The sequence below is a fragment of the Brienomyrus brachyistius genome, chromosome 12, assembly GCF_023856365.1.
Source record: "Brienomyrus brachyistius isolate T26 chromosome 12, BBRACH_0.4, whole genome shotgun sequence".
Taxonomy (NCBI): Eukaryota; Metazoa; Chordata; class Actinopteri; order Osteoglossiformes; family Mormyridae; genus Brienomyrus; species Brienomyrus brachyistius.
Genome location: NC_064544.1, coordinates 5743524 through 5765323, shown reverse-complemented (window position 1 = coordinate 5765323; position 21800 = coordinate 5743524). Strand labels below are relative to the sequence as shown.

The window sequence follows — 21800 nt, the reverse complement described above, 5'->3', positions numbered from 1 at the left end:
CTATTACATAACGTCATTTATCGTCAGTATGCAGGGATCCAACATGAGACATTTTCACAACATCTTAAGATCTACAGGTAATTTAAATACACATTTCATTTATAGTTTATAACAATAAAAAGTTAATAATATAATAACAATAGGCCTAATAATGACAAAACAAACAACAGCAATAAATAATAATCATCATCATCCTAATAAAACAATTTAACATCGTTCCGTGGTATTCCTTAAACCCTTTTCGTGGTCAATTTCAACCTACATTAACCCGGTACAGCACCAAATCACGCCCCAAAACAACCCACGAACACGGTCACGTCGTTAGAAAGGAAAATTACGTTAGTCTCATAGAACTACCTCGAATGTTAATTAGATTTAATTACATAACATCAAAACCAAATCTGTTAGCATAATAAGCTAAACAGGAAATTGCTTCCGATCGTATAACCCTTCCGGTGCTGCCACTGAATTTACTGAGCTGCAGTATCACACATATGTTCTATATAAGGCAGCGTACCTTTACACAAGTGGGTTTGTTAAAAGAAAATACTTCTGATTTGACCATTCGTGAGGGGATGAGTGTTGTCAATTGTCACTCAGATCGAGGCTCATTTGCAATCTTGAATAGCAAGGGAAACAATCGAGATAAGCCAACGTAAGCGTTTATCGGGGACTATATATGAGAAGTGAAAACGACACAAATCACACGGTGAAAGCAATTACCAGATAAGTAGCTAGATCACACCTGACAATCAGAGGAGATGTGAATCTTTATTATAACATGACTCTCAATCAATCTATGATCTCCCTGCGATTCTTAAACCTGCCCTTCCCAGTAAATAATAAAACCAAACCAAAATCCAATCAAATCCATCACAGTAACAAACATATCCAAGTTTGGGAAGCCAAATTATATCACTCCGTAAAAGTGCTAGAAGTTCATTTTTATTTTTGCGGTTATGCATGATTTATATAATCCTCTATGAGCAGAAGGCTGCCATACCGACTACTGTGTAGTGTTCCTGGAAACCATTGGGAGCGTACGAATAAAAGCCGGCGTTCTGACGAGCGGAGCTACCTATCTAGACGTGCTAGCGAGCCTTTCTGCGCATGTGCAGTTCCACCGTTTGGGGGTTAGGGTTAGGGCCATCCATTAGCACTACGGTAGCCTAACTCGACAAAGTAGCTCAACACCGGCATTCCGAAGCACTGTGTATCATGCAGGGACACGGTGCGACGGGGTGTCCCGGTCGCCAAGCCCCGCCAACCCCAAAGTGACCCTAATTAGAGCAGCAGCTGCTCTGTCATTTCCTGCTCCTGACGCCTAACTGACGGTTGTCTGCGTGGGTAAGCGAGGGGACTTAGTGCTATGTGTTTGAGGACCCGGGAGGTCATATTATGAGACACGTGTCCTTTAGACTCTCAATCGTTCAACACAATAACAGCCGGGGAAAATACCAAGCTTTAATGTATATCGTGCACTGAATGGCTTCGACAATAGACTAGTGTTATTTACTAAACTACCTTCTACATTTATATATATATAATAACATGCTGCTCTTTGGCTTTTATTGTTAAACTAAACAAGCAATTCCTAACAACTGTGATTTCGTTATTTTGGAAAAGTGCTTGTAATATATTTTAAGAATAACCTACAACCTGTCACAACTCACTGCTACCTTCATTGCCATTCAAACTATCGAACGATTATATTTTCAACATATTCCGTGCAATTTCAAATCGATTGCATCACTATAACACGAGCAATAAGATTTGATACATAGATGCGATTAATAATTTATGACGTGACGCAACCTGGACGGGGACGGCCAGCTGCCTGCTTCGCGTTTCTTGAAAACAGATGGTCGTGTGTTACCTATGTAAATATGCGGCAGCAGGCAAACTGCGCTTAAACAGCCCCTTTCATCTGACCCGATCTAGATCCGATCTTAGTAGTAAGATATACTCGTTTCGTGACAGTTTACAGCAGTAATTACAGCTTTGCAACATTGTTTTGCGAGTATTTGTAAATACCGGGGTTTCGGGGTATAACACACTGGTCGGCATATTTCATTTGTATCAAAACTATATATGTGCGATAGAACAGCTCTAGGGAACTTGGCCAGCGAAATGCCGCACGTTTTACTGTTAAATCGGCGATTAGTACAAATCGATGCAGTTTTTACTTACGTAACGTCGCAACTTTTTTTCAGGCGGAGACTTTCTCAACCAGCCCGAGCAAACCACCTCTCCCCCGCTCATGCTGTCGCCGTTTTCCGCGCCGTGCGGCCACAATTTGCGATCACCTACACGAAATATGATCTTTTGGTTAAGCACCGTGTAATCAGAAGGGAAAACAACAGAAAAAATACACTGTACCTTTGTTGCACTGATTGTTTTTTCATAAAGCGGTGGATACCCACCCTTCTCTCTGGGAGCCGCTGACAGCGTAGCCCCAACTCTCCCAACCCAAATCCGACTCTGCGCTTCTTTTCAAGAAAATGAAGAAAAAAATCAGGAGCTTTTCCCTTTGGTCACATTCAAGAAAGGCACAAGGCAACCTGGCACGGGCCGATTTGCCGACAATATTCCATAGATGAGAGGTGGAAATGCTTGGAGGCTCTCTGAAGACCGTCCTGGCCAGACGGAGTTCATGCACGCAGTAATGAAAGTCGCCTAGTTTGCGTCCTGGGAAGAGCTCTCCTGTATGTGTGTGCTGCCTTTCAAAGTGCGCTTTCCCGCAGTTGCCCAGCTTATTATTTACCGATCCAGTGTTTCAGTTTAAGTCGGACCGCTCCCTTTCCCCGATCTCACTCCCGGTCCCAGTCCCTGCGTGTTCGGCTAGTTGACAGCCAGAAAGGGTGATCTATGTGTTCACGCAGCTCCGTCCCTTTTCCTCCCCTCAATGTAGCCTCCTTTGGAAGAAGGTAGGGAAAGGCGGTTTCAAGAAACTAAGCGCACAATTCTGGGAGCTGTAGTTCCGCCAGTTGTGAAGTAGTACTCCAGAGTTGCGCAAAGTTTGCGTTATAGGACTGTAGTTAAAGTATTCGTGTGAAGTTCAGTATTATGCTAGGGGGAGTGTGAAAGCGCCCCGGGGAAGGACAGAATATAGCGGGACGGATATGAACTGAGATTTCCATGCATGAAAAGGCGACTTGGTGGAGCGCTTTATCCATGCAAACTACAGTAACCAGAATGCCGCTTGAGTTGTCCTCCAAGTTAAGGCCAGTGTTTGCACCTCCTTGTGGGAAAAGAAGAATGAGAGAGAAGGAACAAAAAGAAAGAAAGGGAAAGAGGGAAAAGATTAGGACTTATTCATTGCAGTTAATAACATGCAGAATAATTGACGCTATTATCATGATTCGACTATACAGTCTCCTCGCCGCCTGCACCGTTTCATTCATTTCGCTGTTTTGTTCATAGTAAAACCTTGTTCCTTTTGAAGTTTTAAAATCATGCATGTTTAAAAAGCCCTTTTTTACTCAAACTAAAACTATTGAGACATTTAATAGAATTTAATTCAAACATGACGGTTTTATTTAGAGGTAATAAGTGATTTTTGCAACAGCTGGCTCATGCTGAGCTTTAATAGTCACTCATCCGAATATTAACTATCCGTTATGTAGACAACACTTGGCGCGTTCTATGTGACAACCTTGAAACGGTAGTAAAAATCCAGCTGTGTCAAATCATAACTTTAAAGGCCATAGATACCATTAAAACAAACAATAAATACGGCCTAGTATAACTTCCGAGGGGTACTCTGGTTTCAAAAATACTGGCAAACCTTTAATTGTTCCGAAAAAACAGGATAATCCAAAACGCGCTAACTAGCGAAGGCAAACAGCAGCCCTCCACCTTGAAATGTTTAGCTTGCATCAACTGTGGTGTGTAATGAATCGCTTGAGTGATTCAAGCTTACATATTCAATACAGAAGACGGGCCTTTACTATTCAAACGTACCACATGTGATTTACATTGATAGTTATATGGCAGAAAAAGATAATTCTTTGGTCATAGATTTGTGCAGAGAATGTCTGGTGTCGGATACCAGCCATTGTAATGGAAGAGACCGGTCCAGCTAGTCGTCCTAACCCGTCTCCTAGTACTTCCTTCCTGGAAAGCTTGGGAATGCACCCACCTATTGGTAGGCCAATGGGCAAGAACGTTAAACATGTATGGGCAACATCTCCCTTCCGATGGTTGTATTTTACTGCCACCTAGTGGCTGTTTTATTAATTAGATTTGAGCCTGGTGCGCTTCCGCTATCAGAATTGTCGCTTATCACATACTAGAGCAGTGGTTCTCAAACTTGGTCCTCGGGACCCACCGCCCTGCTTGTTTTCCAGCTCTCCCTGCCCCACACACTGCTGATTACCTGCATCAGGTGTGTTCAGCCAATCAGAAGCTGAAAGACAGCTGGGACTTGTGTGTGGGGCAGAGATAGCAGGAAAACAAGCAGGGCAGTGGGGCCCGAGGACCGAGTTTGAGAACCACTGTACTAGAGTGTGAATGCTCTTGTTGTGAAGGTAGCCCGAAAACAATTCCCGCGTACAAACGGACTCTCTTGCTCCTGAATGCCTTTTGTTTAGCTCTTTATGCAGGAGCACACGATTCCGGAGGCTTACTAACAAAGGCCAGGCCCATTCACCTGAACCAGGGGTACAGTTAGAGATGAATAGATAGGGGGCTGAGTCTTTACTGGGGAGGGGGTGGGGGCGATGGCAAACTTGTATGTAACATAATACGCTATTCATGACTTAAGCCAATAAATACACATTTATTTATTGGGGGGGCCTAAAGCCCCCCTAAAATAGGCCTACCGACATCCCTGGCCTGAACCATTTACAGTGCCTCCCCACAGAGTACGGAGTGCCCCCTTTAACTCTGAGCAGTGGGGGGTACCAACAAGGAAAAGAAGGGAAGCCATATTGTGGGGGTGTGACTCAGAAACCCCCCAGGGACCCCATACCCCTGTTGATAACTCTCAGTCTGCCATTCATACCTCTGAAACAAAGTGATAGGTGCCCCCCCCCCCCTCACAGCCGGCCTGCTTGCCCTCATGTTGTTTCCAATGGCTCAGTCATGAAGCTCCCAGTTACAGAGAGCAGTCAGAATGTTTGTTTTCTGAGTCAGAATCTTTAGAATTGTCCATGAACCTCCAAGGCTGTCTGACTTAAATTCATGAAGTGGGAAAAAAAAAACATGAAACGTTTATAAAAATATATATTAAGGTTCCTATAAAGGCTGAATGATATGTCAGACGTTGTGTTAGCAGAGAGATATGAGCTGCTTCACACTGAGAGTTCATGACTGGCTTGTTGACTTTGATTGAACAGCACAGCCACAATTAGGCACAATCTCTTTAGTGTAGGAAGAAAAATATTTAATTAGAATTACATGAAATGTCAATATTGAGGTTTTAAAGAATAACATCCATTTGAGCTTTACTCAAACTCATGTTAAATGGAGATATTCTGTACTGTCTAGGAAACACAGTAGCTTTAAAATGTCACTGCATTGCAGTGTATTTAAATGTTGAGGTACTTGGGGGGCAGACACATTTATATTTATCCAGAAAAGTTCCCTGATTTCGTTGATGAGCCTTGCAGTGCTGCTCAAGGTCGGCGTTTTTTCAGAAATCTCTGGGGGTCGACGGTCCATGTTTTTCACATGCTGAGAGGAATCCCTGCAAATGACTGCACTCTCCTCGCTTGTCCCGTCAGTGAACAGCAGAGGGCGCTGCCACAGCGTGGTTCACCAAGCCAGCTGTGGTAAACAGGTTGTCACATGGGCCAGCATGGCTTTGGACTGGGGAGGAAACTGGAGAACCAAGAACAACAAAGGGAGAACATGCAAACCACGGGGGCAGTGTGTGGCTCTGGGTTCGAGCCCACATCTGCCACATCTGTGGGCCCTTAAGCCTCGGCTCCATGGCTGCTGCTATAGGTGGCTGCTCATTGCTACCAAGCTTGCTGTCTCCTACATATGTATTAGTGTTATAGAATATAGTGTGATTATTATTACAAGCTCTGCACACAAACAGAGATGGGGAGGGATTTGAACCCCCAATCCTGCCGGTGTGAGGCTACAGCATTACACAGTGAGCTTCCATGCCACCCTTTAAAAACTTTAATCACAAGATTCTGTTTATTTGCTGTAATTAATTACAGAACAATATGGATTAGGCTTTAACAGCAGACAGGATGCCACGCAGAAGCATGGGAACTGATGCAGGTGTTTGCGACTCTCCAGTTCGTTTTTGTCAAAATACAGGAAGTTCTTAAATGTCCTTTTGAGACCTATCTCTGAATGATTTACAGACATAAAAAACTTGGGATTGGAGCCAAGTTTGGAAAAAAGGCAACACAGAGACAACTTTAAAGATAAGCAAAGGCATGGATACCAGTGGAAATTTCCAGTTCCTTCTCTGTGTCCCAGAAGTGCTCTTTTTAAATGAATGAATATGCAGGAATTTGTGTAAATCCCCCAGGTTCTTTGTCTTGGCCAAAACAGAGAATTTTATCGCACAATATTCTAACAAAGATCGAAGCCCAGTTAAATAACTTGAAGTTTAATCACAGCTTATCATGGCATTTCCTATTTGGAGCAGGTTCCTTTGGTTTATGGGGTGAAAGGCATCATGCGAGGTGTGAGGCCAAGCAGCCACTCAGAGCTGCGTCACGCGATCAGAGCTGCATCATGGAAACACCTCAAGATGGTCTGATGTGTGAGCTGCACACTTACTCAGGATTTATCAGCCAATAATTATTCATGTTGCAGAAGATAAGGATAATGAATGTGGCTTGTTTTTGCCATTCCATTTCTTGCAACCATTTGTCCTGTTCAGGGTGTTGGGGCCCGGGGCCTGTCCTGGACGCTATAGGTGCGAGGCAGGGAAATGCCCAGGACGTGGTGCCAACCCATCGCAGGGCACACTCACACACCATTCACTCACACAGTCACACCTACAGAGAATTTGGTAACTCCCATTTAGCTTAGCATGATTTTGGACTGGGGGGTAGATACTGGAGTATATGGAGGACACCCCGCTATGACACGGGGAGAACATGCAAACTCCACACACACGGAACCCTGGCGAAGACTCGAACCCGGGTCCCAGAGGTGTGACATAACAGTGCCAACCACTGCATCACTGCATTGGCCCTTCTGTTATATTTTTATTACATAGGTATTTTTCTTTTCTCATTATTCTTTTGATATTATTTATATTTTGCTGGTGTTGACCATCCCTCTTTCTCCAGGTAATAGTCTGACTGTCGAGATGACAAATATAAATCGTTGAATCCTTAATATAACTAATCTGTAATTATTATTCATTATTACGTAAGATGTATCTCTCATTATACGTGCCAGTTGCCCATTTGCACCCTCAAATCAGCCTCAGTAACACGGTAAGTTCCCTTTTCTCCTCAGAATTTCGCGCCAAGCCTGCGATATCTCATTCCACAGCAGATACGGGTCTCTCGCTTACAGACCCATATAAGCAGAGTAATGACCCACCCGAACGGAGGCCAGCACTGCAGGATACAGGAACAAGGAGCTGGCGCGCCCCCTTCCTGTTATAGCACGCATCGGCTTTTCTTTTGAACTACTTTTAATCGTTATGCATTTTCGTGAAGGACGCTAGCATTGATTATTTGCTTACAGTTATTACGTATCAGTACGGCACGTATCGGGTTGTTATTCAGTTTAATTATATGAGTGACGAAACAACCTTTGGATCTTCGGAAAGGAGGTTTTGGTCTCTTATCAGGGACATCTGGAGGACGCCATTTAGCTGCAGTTTGCCTGTAAAATCCGGGGAGTGGTGAAGTTGTGTAACTTCCATCTGTTTGTTGTATGCGTACGTGTGTCGAAGCATTTATTTGAACTATTTATAAATGAAATAACAGTTAAACTATATAAAGTAATACGACCAGCAGACCGTTCCCGTTGCCATCGGGCATGCAGGAATATTATTTCCAATGTTAGATGTGATTAAATGTCTTCTTTCGTGTATGAAATTATACGTAGATCATCGCATTATTTTATTATATATTTTTTTCCATTTCGGGAACAATATCTGTAATTCAGTAACAAGTTAAGTTGTGGCTTTTTGAATGAAAATAAAACGTTTAATGTCTACATGAAGGGCTTTGGGGAAGCATTATTTGAAGATGATTTTGCTCATTAAATTCAGAAATGAGTGTGTTCCCAAAGTGAATTTATTCATTGGAGACTCTTTATAACGCACGTTTCACGACCTGTTTTAAATATAAATGTGTCGCCGGTCGCGTACGGCAGCGCGGCTCTTGCATCACATCGCCGTCTCCGTAATGGCGTTGCGACATTAAGAGCTTTTGATTTAAATCGGAAGTTAAACTCATTAAAGCACCGCGGCTCTGCCTGTTTATCATGCTTCGTGATACGCTGAAGACCTGCGGTTTACGAGGTAAGTTAGGGAATCTGCGGGAAAGTAATTCTGGAGTTCGAGCTGCTGAAAAACACAGTTTAAACAGGACTTCCTGAAAGGACCGCTCCGGTTAGGATTACATTTTAGGGTTATGGTTGGTGTTAGGGTCGAAGCCTCGCTACTTCGTACAAAGTTTCGGCTTGTTTAAGGATGTGGAGTGAGTTGCAGGAAGTCCTGGTTAATGACAGACGGCGCAGTTTGAAGGAAAGTGACAGTGCATTTGCTATTTATTTAGCAGTGAGGTGCAAACTACCATAGTAGGCTATTTAACGTTTTAATGTTTCTTACAAATAACCGGGTCAGTGTCCGGCTTAGCGAAGTAACTGCACCTGAGTCTCCTCTCTGAAGACGACAAAAGCGTCTTCAGCCTTATCAGTGAATCCGTAGCTATATTATTTCACAGCTCTTCGACCCCGTGTTTCACAGAAGAGTAACCTGAAACAAAATAAGGAATTCCAGTGTGAACTTTACCCTGTGAAATATATTGGGTTCAGTGTGCGATGTTCATGGGTCTACATATGTAGGCATATCACCAGCAGAAGCTGTATGCAAATGAATGCAGTCTACGGATGTAATTCAAAATATATAATACAGTGAAGATGTTAAATTCAAAGTGTACGCTGTTTTGAAAAAAAGGCATTAACAGCCAAATCGGCTTAATGTGAAACTGGTAGAAGAATGTTGCTAATGTCTGTGTATTTCAAATCTGAGGGCAGCAAAGTCGACATTTTTTCAATAAGAATTTCTATAATATTAATTATTACTAAATAAAGCAATGAGATAACTATACCAGGGCTTGGGCGTGGTGCTAGTTCATCACAGGGTACACACACAAACTGCGCACACACGGGAGAGGATTTAAACCCACATGACATGGGGAAAACACACAAACTGCGCACACACGGGAGGGGATCCGAACACATGACATGGGGAAAATGCAAAAACTGCGCACACACGGGAGGGGATCCGAACTCACATGACATGAGGAAAATGTACAAACTGTGCACACACGGGAGGGGATCCAAACTCACATGACATGGGGAATATGCACAAACTGCGCACACACGGGAGGGGATCCAAACCCACATGACACGGGGAAAACGTACAAGCTACGCACACATGGGAGGGGATCCAAACCCACAACCACAGAGTCACGTGAGCACAGTGCTACCTAGTAAGCCACAGTGCTGCCACAAAGCAAGGAAGATTATGATCAATTTGGGAGAATAGTAGTCCTAAATATCCTAATCCAGGTTTTATAATTGAATTGTTGTAAACAGCTTTCCCTGATTATCTCTGTCAACAGCAGACAGATGGCATACAAAAGGGTCTTTCTATCAAACTGTTCATACGATCAGACCCCTTGATGAAGTACATTAGTCAAACCGCAGGTGGCGGTGTTGCTTGACAAACCGATGAAGTGTGTCGCTGGATCGCCTCTTTCGCTGAGTTCTGGGCGGTAATTAACGGGCACGGGTGTATGAGGGGTGTCCACGCCTGATTTTAAATAATGCCTGAGTAACACAATGTTTGTTTATTGCGCAGACTTTTATCTGTAGTTTGTGTTAGTTAGTAAGCCTTAATAATAAACAAACTGCCCCTGACACGCGAACTTGGTTCCGACGCGATTCAGACAGGTCGTATGAGACTGGGAGATGCGTGTGCGGATGGGAGTACAGTACAAGGGCGTAGATTTGTGTGTGAAGGATAGGGACACGACCCTGTTGGTGATCTCCGAACTTTCTCGCGTTGAGATCCTCATGGTAGAGCGCAACGCAAAGACAAAACATTACCTCCTGCTGACATTCATTGTGTGTCCCGACCGTGTTTCCTTCCCTTCCCCGTCTGTCTCTTATCATTATCGTATGTATAGTTTTTAAGGTTCACGGAGGAGGTAACGTGGAAGCATTAAGCTCCAGGAGCGTCCAGGTTGATGCGAGGCTGGTGGCGTCTGCTGCTGCCGCAAACCCCCGATATCGTTTAATTTCTCCATTTATTAGCGAGAATTTCAACCCTGTGTGTTTGGTACAGTGTTTGCACGTAGCTAAACTGGGTGACAGGCAGCCTTCCCTCGCTTTCTCCTTCGACATCCACTTCGCTGGCGACAAGTCTTATTGCCAATGTGTCGTGATTTTATGCAAAATCTCCTACGTGTTTATTTTCCCCTCAAATGATTTATTATTGCTTGTTTTCGCGTTTTGGTATTTTTATTGCACATTTGCATAATATATTTATTTTAAAAACCTTTTTTGAGTAAACAAATTTTTAGCTAGTCTGTTGTCTAGTTATTCTGATATGGTTGCAATTCTCAGTTAATATTTTCATTCAATAGCCATTTTGAGGTGTGTGCATGTGAGCCCCCCCACAAATGAGGGGCATTCGTGGGCCATGTGAGTCCCCCCATAGCACCCACCAAGGACACCATCTTTTATTTTATTTTAATAAAGGTGTTTGTCCCAAAATAAATAGGCCCCCTCTCTCCCACAGGTGTAGCTAAGGATTGTCCTGCCCCACCCCCCATCAGACTGGTTCTGCTACCGTGCTGCTGGTTTCCCTGCCACATCATCTCTCAACAGCCCATTGGTTCCTGGCTGTAATTTTCCCTGATGGGAAAATGGCTGGATGAGCGTATCTCCTAAATACCTTTAGGAATTTGATTGTAGTGTGAAAGAACTGTGGATTAATGACAGGCTTATTCTCTCAATCTTGGCTGTATTAATTAGCCTCTTGGCTTTAGCGGTAATGTGTGAATGTATACGGACCTCCTCTAAAACATACCTGGACGCTCAGCTCCTTTAAAAACTGACGTTACTCCATGCTGACACGCGGTAAAGGTCTAGTGCACACCGTGAATCTGAACATTGTTTCATTGCAGCTTCTTAATTGCTTTAATGTTAAGAATTCTGGTTTTTATTGTGTGTCCCTTAGCTGAACTTATAGTACAATATTAATCAGCTGTGAAAGGAACTAAAACAATTTAAAATCAGCTCCGATTAAAGGTAATTACTTTTGGGGGCTTTTTCTCTGCTCACACTGCCTCCATGGTGTCTTCATCAGGGTCCTCTTTGACTGGGAGGCACGATGGCGTATTTGGTAACTCCCCCTCATTTGTCGCCCCAAATTATGGCCTCCAATAGCATTAAAACTGACACTGACTGGGACTAGCATCCTTCTGCTGGTTCTCTTTAGGTTAACTTGGGTATCTTCCAACAATGCATGCTAATTGTTATGTCTGCTCATTGGGTTCTCAATGAAGCACTGAGATAGTGATGATCTGTGGTGATGCATTAACTTAGAGCTGTTTTGTAGTGAAGCACTGAGTTAGTGATGCTCTGTGGTGATGCATTGACTTAGAGCTGTTTTGTAGTGAAGCACTGAGTTAGTGATGTTCTGTGGTGATGCATTGACTTAGCGCTGTTCTGTAGTGAAGCACTGAGTTAGTGATGCTCTGTGGTGATGCATTGACTTAGCGCTGTTCTGTAGTGAAGCACTGAGTTAGTGATGCTCTGTGGTGATGCATTGACTTAGCGCTGTTCTGTAGTGAAGCACTGAGTTAGTGATGCTCTGTGGTGATGCATTGACTTAGAGCTGTTCTGTAGTGAAGCACTGAGTTAGTGATGCTCTGTGGTGATGCATTGACTTAGCGCTGTTCTGTAATGAAGCACTGAGTTATTGATGCTCTCTGGTGATGTATTGATTTAGCGCTGTTCTGTAGTGATGCATTAAGTTAGTGATCGTGCTGTACTCATTATGTTGTAGGTAATGCATATTGGATTGGTTCTATCTGTGGAGTGTGAACGTGTGAAATAGAATAAACAAAAGGCAGTATTATCATGTGATGTCCGCAGTATTTCAAATATAACATCTGGGGATGAGGATGGCTGCTATTTCGCTTCCGCCACCTACCCCTTCCTGACATTTCGCGTTGAACCTCCGATACCCTGGACAATCTTTTGAAACGTACCTCATAGCACAGGGGTTGACTGATGTGACCACGAAAAAGGTGCTCTTGCAGGGTTGCTTGGCGCAGAGGGTCAGCGTCTGCTCAGGACACTAGCAAACGGTGCCAGTATCACCTGTGATGCTCGTTTTGCTGCCACAAAGTGCTCTTCAGTCATTTTTATTCCATCACCGACACCAGCTGCCGTTATGCAACGTAGGCAACAGCAGCATACTGGGCCCTGCACACAACAGCCCTGCGTCTCGGAGCCGTGCGTCTCGGTCTCACGCCCCCAGAGCCGTGCACTGTTCAGCACGTGGTCAGACTTTCCGTAGCTGGTAAGCAGGATCATTTTGCTGCTGTCTGTCATTCTTCTGCAGCCGGGTTGGAAGGCCACCCCTCCCCTCTTATTCTCAGGCCCAGTGTCCTTCACGTCATGCTCAGTCCTCCTGAATGATGTATGCATCTCTCCGCTTTTGGATACCACTGACAGTGTGTCTGTTCTGAATGTTAATACTTAGTCAGTTTTTCAGTTGTCTGTAGCCACCACTCCTCTCAGCCTATGGTGACTCTAAACTTGATCTGGTCGCTTCTCTCGGAGTGACTGTTTGCTGTGGGACTAACATGGTGCCCAGTTTCACTATGGGGCAAACCTGATGGGTCTGGCGTAGATCTCTGCTCTGGGGTTCCGTCTCCTGGACACAGGGGGGTTGGCAATTCTCACAGTCACCACACCTTGGCACCAAAATGGCCACCACTGTGTAACGGCCGAAGCTGCCTCGCTGCTTTCGTCCACCAACCTCCCCCCAACCCTCCCGTTAAACCCGCCATTCGGCCACTACATCAAACCCCGCTGCCCCTCGGTGATGGGGTCTCGACCGAGCTACAGCAGTTGCTGGATGCTGGCATCACTGACTCAGTGGACGCTTTGCCCTGGGTCTCAAACCCGATGGTAGCTAGGCGTACCTGTGATGTCCATGCAGTGAATCAGGCGGGGTTCCCAGATAAGTGCCTGCTGCCCCCTCAGCAGAGCTCACAGAGTTCCAGGGCTCTGCGGTGTTCTCCAAACTCAACCTCAAACAGGGATATTTACAGCAGCCTCTCCACCTGCAGCGGAACCTTCACAGAGTTCCAGGGCTCTGCGGTGTTCTCCAAACTCAACCTCAAACAGGGATATTTACAGCAGCCTCTCCACCTGCAGCGGAACCCTCACAGCATTTATATTACATACAGGAAGGTTGCGCTACACCTACATGCCATTTAGCCTTAGCTCCGCCCCCCTGTGCTGACTGGCATACTGGCCTGTGCTGACTGGCATATATCTCAAAGATATTGTTGTACACGGACCCACCACTGAGATCCACGACGGGCAACTCGGCAGCATTTTCGCAGCCTTAGCCAAGCACAGGCCAGTGCCTGATGCTGAAGATGCGTCTTTACTCTTCCAGTCGCAGATATGTGGGCTTTTGCCTGTCAGCAGGCCGCATAACTTCACCCAAATCCAACATGGCCGCCGTTCAGACCATCCCTGTGCTCAGCTCAGCCGCTCAGCTTGCCTCCTTCCTGCGCATGACAGGCTGTTGCCCATAGTTCCTTTCTCAGTACTGACCTGCTACAGCCCCATTGCACTGGCTGCTGCGGTAGGTTTCGGTGTGTGTGGTTTCGGGCATCTGATGCTATGTGGACCTTCGAATCGCCCGGTGTCAGCTCACTTTGACGTCTCCAGTCCCTCTTTCATGATCTGTGACAAGCCGGTCACAGCATTAGGTGTGATGCTGGCAGACTGGAAATGGCACAGAGAAGCTCATTGCTGCTGCCTCCAGTGCTCTTAACCAGCCCAGCGGTACTCAGTGGGTGAGCACGAGGCGCTAGCCTGCATCTGTGTCTGTGTATGGTGGCACCTGTATCTCTGTACCCGCTCCTTCACCCCCAGGACGGATCAGCAGGCATGGGCGGCGCTGGCCTCCTCATCAGGAACAGGTCACAGACCCTGCTGACCCCACTGCCTCCGCCAGCACAACCTTAACCTGCAGGTGACCCCAGGCGGGAGCGATGATGTGGTCGACATGCTCTCTGACTTCGTCTCTGCACCAGTCCCGCACACGGCCACTGTCTGTGTGGAATAGGGCATTATTCAGATGTTACATACAGCCTTCCAGCCACTATGTCTCTGCAGGAGCTTAAAGAAGCTTCTGAATAGGATTCTATCCTCTCTCTAAAATCTCTGCACTTACATCCGGAATGGCTGACCTCATGAGGTGCCCGAGGAACTGAGCTGTCCTGCCGGAAGGACACCTATGTGGCACGTGGGCTTTGCACGGTGGTCCCAAGCGCTCTGTGTGTGTGTGTTTTCACTATGGCTCATGACGGCCGCCTGGATATTGTGAAGCTGAAACAGTGCTGCAGAAACCTGGTGTGGTGGCCGGAGATCGACAGGGACCTTGAGGAGCTGTGGCAAGATGGGCTATGGGGAGATGGGCTATGGGGAGATGGGCTATGGCGAGATGGGCTATGGGGAGATGGGCTATGGCGAGATGGGCTATGGGGAGATGGGCTATGGCGAGATGGGCTATGGCGAGATGGGTTATGGGGAGATGGGCTATGGCGAGATGGGCTATGGGGAGATGGGCTATGGCGAGATGGGCTATGGCGAGATGGGCTATGGGGAGATGGGCTATGGGGAGATGGGCTATGGCGAGATGGGCTATGGGGAGATGGGCTATGGCGAGATGGGCTATGGGGAGATGGGCTATGGGGAGATGGGCTATGGCGAGATGGGTTATGGGGAGATGGGCTATGGGGAGATGGGCTATGGGGAGATGGGCTATGGCGAGATGGGCTATGGCGAGATGGGTTATGGGGAGATGGGCTATGGGGAGATGGGCTATGGGGAGATGGGCTATTAGGTCTTCATAGCTGCCTCGGCCCTGGGATCACCTGCAGCTGGTTGTCTATGGTGACATCCCTGGGGTTCTTCACCATCAGTGCGTTTTGGTGGTTGTCTATGACCTACTCTTCAAATGGCCAGAGATCCCCACTATTGACTTTTTGATATCTCAGGTCATCATTGACTTCCTGGATTTACTCTTTGTCTGCTGGGGCCTCCTGAAGAGTCATCACTGAAAACAAGGCCAAGCATGGCTCTGTGGCAATGCATTGAGTTAATCTCGTTCTGCGGCGATGCATTGAGTTAATCTGGTTCTGTGGCGATGCATTTCAGTTAATCTCGTTTTGTGGCGATGCATTGGGTTAATCTGGTTCTGTGGCGATGCATTTCAGTTAATCTGGTTCTGTGGTGATGCACTGAGTTAATCTGGTTCTGTAGCAATGCTTTTCAGTTAATCTCGTTCTGTGACAATGCATTGGGTTAATCTGGTTCTGCGATGCATTGAAAGCAGTTTTGTCTGCTCATAACTGAGCTGCGGCATCCCAGGTCTGGGACGGACAGCCTGTCATCCGAGCCCTTTTGAACGTCTTATCAGCCGAGGGTTTTTCAGGGCTCGGATGGTTTTCAGACGCTTTCGTCACACTTCCAAAATTGCCGTCGTTTCGTGTTGCCAGGCGACTCGGATCGATCCCACCGCACAGCGGAAGGTAGACAGCAAACCTCTGATGACTATCAAGACTGTTTGTCTGTTAATAATAATAATAATAATAATAATAATTATCCATCCATCCATCCATCCATCCATTTTCCGAACTGCTTATCCTACTGGGTTGCGGGGGTCCGGAGCCTATCCCGCAAGCAATGGGCACGAGGCAGGGAACAACCCGGGATGGGGGGCCAGCCCATCGCAGGGCACACTCACACACCAGTCACTCACACATGCACACCTACGGGCAATTTAGCAACTCCAATTAGCCTCAGCATGTTTTCAGCATGTTTTCATGCTGGTATTTTTTAGGTATTTTTAGGTATTTTTTAAAGAACCAATACGTTGTAACATGTAACTTGAACTAAAATACAAGTTCAATTAATGAGCAAATAGCGTTTCAAAAATTTAGATTTACTTTAAAATAATAACCTGGTGAATGAAGCTAAGCGATATTGTATTCTCTTTTCTGAAAGCTGTTTAAAAATGTATTTGCCCTGTGGTGTAAATATAAAACTTAAAAGAGGCCATAATAAAGTTTGACATTTTTTTGTATGTTTGGTTTTATTTCTGGATTTTTGTGAAGTACACATGAAATATTCTCTCTGTAGAGGTAAATTTCATTTGAGAGATGTCTGTCCGACACTGGATGTATTGGAAATGAGTTTTAGTATTTGTCAACGAGATGTAGGCGTTTGGAAGGTTTTATTCGGGATATGTGGAAAGTGGATAAGTTAAAGGTCTGCTTGTGTTTTTCTGCCTTAATGAGCATCACAGCTCTGGCAGAGGACCACCTCTGTATGCTGGAGGGTGTTCAGCTACCCCAGGTGGAATCAGGCAGAAGCCTTCACACATTTGTCGATATGTGTATATGTGTGTATAAATAGGCCTCTCTGTGTGTGTGTGTGTGTGTGTATATATATATATATATATATATATATATATATATATATATATATATATATATTTAAAAAACTGAGCTTGATTATACCCTACAGTTGGTGGCATGGTGGGTCAGCTCCTTTGCCTCGTTTGGTGTTGGGTTCCAATCCCAGTCATACTCTGTGTGAGGGCAGCAAATCTTCAAATCTTGAGATTTGAACCAGCAGTATTCCGGTTGTGAGTCCATAACCTGCATGCCACGTAACGTGAACATCTCGGTGCTAATTCTATACTTGCATAGTTCAGCTGTTGAGCTGGGCTTAGAACGGCATGGATCGCCGCCAGTTTGCAAATACTGATTTCAAAGAAGCGTGTTAGTGGTTTATTTCTCTGATTTTATTTAAAACGTTCATTTACCCCCCCGGCTTTGCTTGTTACTTTTTCGGAAAGCCATGACCGCCGCCAGCCATTTCCTCTAGCGTAACACCACAGCCGGCTGCAGTCCCCCCGCTGTCTACGTTTAATATGCTCTTTCCCGCCTGTATTTAAGTCTCTCCTTCTCGCCTCGTAGTGCCACTTCCTCACAGGTATCTCCGCAGGAATCCGCAAGAAGATCAGGGACAAGCTGAGCTCTGGCTCTGTCTGGAAACGCAGGAATGCGCTTCTGCATAATTTATCAGTGCAGATGCATGGCGCCAACTCGGCATGACAGGTGTTTTGAATTAAAAGTGCAGTTTTTTTTCAGATGACTGCCGGTTTTTTTTTATGGTTAGTCACGCTCTGCAACTGTAAACCAGGAGAAAACCTTCTGTGTAATGGAAGTTGTCAAAGTGTACAGCTTGTCTCGATTCTTCCTTAGGAAACGCTTGTGAAATTGCATGCATTTCGTTTTTAATACAGGGTCAGCTCTTTGCACTCTTTAAGCCGTTTTGTGGTTTTCATTATTATAGGGTTCCGGAGCATTGAAATGCAGAGAAATCCATTCTTTCTAGCTATTGCATTTTAAATTTCTGAACTATTTTCACTGTGACAGGTGAAAGCTGTATGCCTCCGGCCTTTGAACATTCGTACAAGTTCTTGGTGTACTCGCTGCTTTCCTTGTGTGTGTGTGTGTGTGTGTGTGTGTGTGTGTGTGTGTGTGTGTGTTTGTGTGTGCGTGTGTGTGTGGTTCCGATATACATTACATTGTGGGGACCAAATGTCCCCAAAACGTGATATTAAAAACCTGTTATTTTGATGTTATGGTGATCACCTTTTCCGTCCCAACAAGGGGAAATTAAGTGTTATAAAAATTCCGAAAGACTTTTCTTTGGTTACTTATGGTCATGGTTAGGGCTGGGTGGGGGTTAAGGTAGTCATAGATAGCGTTAGCATTTTTACCATAGAAATTAATGACCAGTCCCCACAAAGATATGAATACAAAGTGTGTTTGTGCGTGTGTGTCTTACAGGTGTACATCACTGCCTGGTGGCCTGACTCCTGGAAGAGGATGAGATTCAACATTAAGGCACTAGCATCTCTATCCCAGGGACCTCCGGCAAACTTTGATAAAGAAGGAAAACTTTGGGTGCACAGGATCCCCCCTGGCATTCCTCAGAAGCCAGGTGCAGTATTACAGGGCAGAGAGGGAGCTAAAGCCCCTGTAGCCACCTCTGGGGCCACGGGGCCGGTATCATCGGGGCCCATATGAGGAACACCTTTTATGATTCAGCGTAGCTGTCAGAGACAAAAACTGTGAGCGAGTGTCATTACCTCACTGTAGGCACTGTTAGCATATGAACATGGTGTGGGCTAAACTGGTTGGTGAATTGCTGAGCACAGGAAGTTCCCTCCCCCCATTGCGTGATCAGAAGGTCATTGGTTTCAAATCCCAGAGTTGGCAGGGTGATATTACCGCTGGGCTCTTGAGCACGGTCCTTACGCCCCCCCAGTTGCTCCTTTGACTGGCTGGTCCAGCTTTCTCAAAAGCCGTATGGTGCTTTGGGTAAAAGCATCTGCTAAAGAAAAAAAAAGAAAGATTTGAAAATGTTACAGGAAGGATCTTGAAAATAAGGCCAGGATGAGCAGACGTCCGTGCGAAGAAACTGAAGACATCTGAAAAGAGTCTGCAGGGGTCAGGTGGATGTGTGTGATTGTATCAGAGCCCCGAGGGCCCACAGCCCATAACAATCTGTTCCTAATGCTGCCGGCGTTCTGCTAGACTGACTTCCTAATTATCGCTGCTGGGTTGTTATTATTCCAGAGATTTCAGTCTGCAAAAAAGGGGGAAAAGCCCTAGAAAACTTTTGAAATCATTATTTCAGCGCGCCATTGGACAATGATGACCCCACTCCTCCAGTAAGACTTGGCACAGCTCTAAATCTTGTCCTATGAAGCAGTGTTTTCCAGCCCAGTCCTTGCGGACCCCCCAGACAGTCCATGTTTTTGCTTCCTCCCAGCTCCCTACCTAGGACCTTGTAGGGAGCAAAAATGTGGAATGTCTGGCTAAGAACTGGGAGGAAGCCAAAATGTGGACTGGCTTGGGGGTCCCTGAGAGCTGGATTTGGAAACATTGCGTTAGATAAAAAGGCTCTTCTGTCATTATTCTGTTTGATCAAACAGGAGAGTCACAGATAATTTGAAGGGCGTTTTGAATATTTGGCCAAAGCTTGGACTCCCTACTGCTGCAGAGTTGGCTGCGGGTTTGGAGAAGGTCTTTAGGACAGTTTCTTTTCACAGTCGGGAGTATGTGATCCTTCTTGTGCCTTTTGGTTGATACGTCAAATGATGATCAGTGGCCTCCAACGTTCAGCCCAAACAGTCCAAAATATCATTGCAGTTTCATAACCATTAAAGCCAGTTCTGAAAACATCTGTTCCACATGGATGAACAGGCAAAAGAACAGTATTAGTAAGCTAGTGAAGGACCTATTTCCTCTCCTGGTACTAACCATCTTAGTGTAGCATACATGCTAAGATGAACCTGTGCTTACTCACCTCAGCATACAGCGTTGAGTATGCTAAAACGAGCCTGTGCTTACTCACCTTAGCGTTCAGTGTTGAGTATGCTAAAATGAGCCTTTGCTTACTCACCTTAGCGTTCAGTGTTGAGTATGCTAAAACGAGCCTGTGCTTACTCACCTTAGCGTTCAGTGTTGAGTATGCTAAAACGAGCCTGTGCTTACTCACCTTAGCTTTCAGTGTTGAGTATGCTAAAACGAGCCTGTGCTTACTCACCTTAGCGTTCAGTGTTGAGTATGCTAAAACGAGCCTGTGCTTACTCACCTTAGTGTTCAGTGTTGAGTATGCTAAAACGAGCCTGTGCTTACTCACCTTAGCGTTCAGTGTTGAGTATGCTAAAATGAGCCTGTGCTTACTCACCTTAGCGTTCAGTGTTGAGTATGCTAAAATGAGCCTGTGCTTACTCACCTCAGCATACAGCGTTGAGCTCCTTCCCTATAGTCTAGCTGCACTCCCCCCCCCCCCCCCGTTAGCTTCCCCTCCCAGCTCTGCTACACCCCTACTGAGCGCAGAGGTATGGACCAATAAAAAGAGGCAGAGCTTCCAGGGACCCTGGCTGCCTTCTGGAAGTTCTCTGGTATTAAGCTGCCTATCAGGCACACGGCGCTGGTGCCTACAGCGGGAATCGCATAATGACTCTCCCTGCCGGCGCTGACCTTTAAAAGTGATGCGCTTCCCCACTGTCTCACCATCTCCTAATCCCAGGCGAGTGGTGCCCCCCCCCCCCCCCCCCCCCCCCCAAGATCCTTAGAGAGCAGCGGACGGCGGCAGCTAAGTCATTTTAACCCTGTCTGTTTCTTCTCCTCTTCCCCTGCCCGCGTGCAGAGCGCAGAGAGCGATGGTGCCGGCTGACAGGGAACCTGCTCTTCCTGATGCAGAGCCCCAGCCAGGTAAGCCTCACGCACTCCCTCTCCCTGACTCCGCTCAGGCTCCTGCGCACATTTCCGCAGAGATCTCTGCTCCAGCTGTCATGCATGTCTTGGCAGATATCTCTGCTCCGACTCTCACATGGGCTTCTGCAGAGATTTCCACTCCGGGCTCATGCGTGCGTTTCTGCAGCGATCTCTGCTCCATCTCTTGTGCGCATTTCTGCAGTGATCTCCGGTCCATCTCTCGTGCGCGTTTTTCAGAGATCGCCACTCCGGCTCTAGCGAACATTTCCGTGAAGATCTCTGCTCCAGCTCTCGTGCGTGTTTCCACAGAGATCTCTGCTCCAGTTCTCACTCGCATTTCAGCATAGATCTCCGCTCCGGCTCTCACTCGCATTTCAGCATAGATCTCCGCTCCGGCTCTCACTCGCATTTCAGCATAGATCTCCGCTCCAGCTCTCACCCAAATTTCAACACAGATCTCTGCTCCGGCTCTCACCCACATTTCGGCACAGATCTCCGATCCGGCTCTCACCCACATTTCGGCACAGATCTCCGCTCCGGCTCTCACCCGCATTTCGGCACAGATCTCCGATCCGGCTCTCACCCAAATTTCGGCACAGATCTCCGATCCGGCTCTCACCCGCATTTCGGCATAGATCTCCGCTCCGGCTCTCACCCGCATTTCGGCACAGATCTCCGATCCGGCTCTCACTCGCATTTTGGCACAGATCTCTGATCCGGCTCTCACCCACATTTCGGTATAGATCTCCGTTCCGACTCTCACTCGCATTTCGGCACAGATCTCTGATCCGGCTTTCACCCACATTTCGGTATAGATCTCTGCTCAGGCTATCACCCATATTTCGGTATAGATCTCTGCTCCAGCTCTCACCCACATTTCGGTATAGATCTCCGCTCCGGCTGTCACGCGCATTTCGGTATAGATCTCTGCTCCAGCTCTCACCCACATTTCGGTATAGATCTCCGCTCCGGCTGTCACGCGCATTTCGGCACAGATCTGCACTACGGCTCTCACCC

The 21800-nt window shown here is 46.2% G+C and overlaps 2 protein-coding genes across 5 annotated transcripts in view; one reads left to right on the top strand and one right to left on the bottom strand.

Moving 5' to 3' along the window:
* LOC125704574 (GRB2-associated-binding protein 1-like) overlaps positions 1 to 2982 on the bottom strand; it is a 33013-nt gene extending 30031 nt beyond the window's left edge. Inside the window, exons 1-2 of one of the 2 annotated variants that reach the window (XM_048970293.1) lie at positions 2424 to 2982; positions 2191 to 2306 (exon numbers count right to left, since the gene is read on the bottom strand). In XM_048970293.1, coding sequence (XP_048826250.1) covers positions 2191 to 2262 — 72 coding nt within the window. In that variant the 5' untranslated portion in view covers positions 2263 to 2306; positions 2424 to 2982. The remainder of the gene's footprint in view (positions 1 to 2190; positions 2307 to 2423) is intronic. The other variant, XM_048970294.1, reaches the window with a different exon arrangement.
* Positions 2983 to 8316: 5334 nt separating this feature from the next.
* Positions 8317 to 21800, top strand: part of LOC125704918 (type II inositol 3,4-bisphosphate 4-phosphatase-like) — a 143651-nt gene continuing 130167 nt past the window's right edge. The window contains exons 1-3 of one of the 3 annotated variants that reach the window (XM_048971066.1): positions 8317 to 8455; positions 18342 to 18495; positions 20716 to 20780. In XM_048971066.1, coding sequence (XP_048827023.1) covers positions 18381 to 18495; positions 20716 to 20780 — 180 coding nt within the window. In that variant the 5' untranslated portion in view covers positions 8317 to 8455; positions 18342 to 18380. Of the gene's footprint in view, positions 8456 to 18341; positions 18496 to 20461; positions 20596 to 20715; positions 20781 to 21800 lie in introns of those variants that run through there. The other 2 variants (XM_048971067.1, XM_048971068.1) reach the window with 2 other exon arrangements.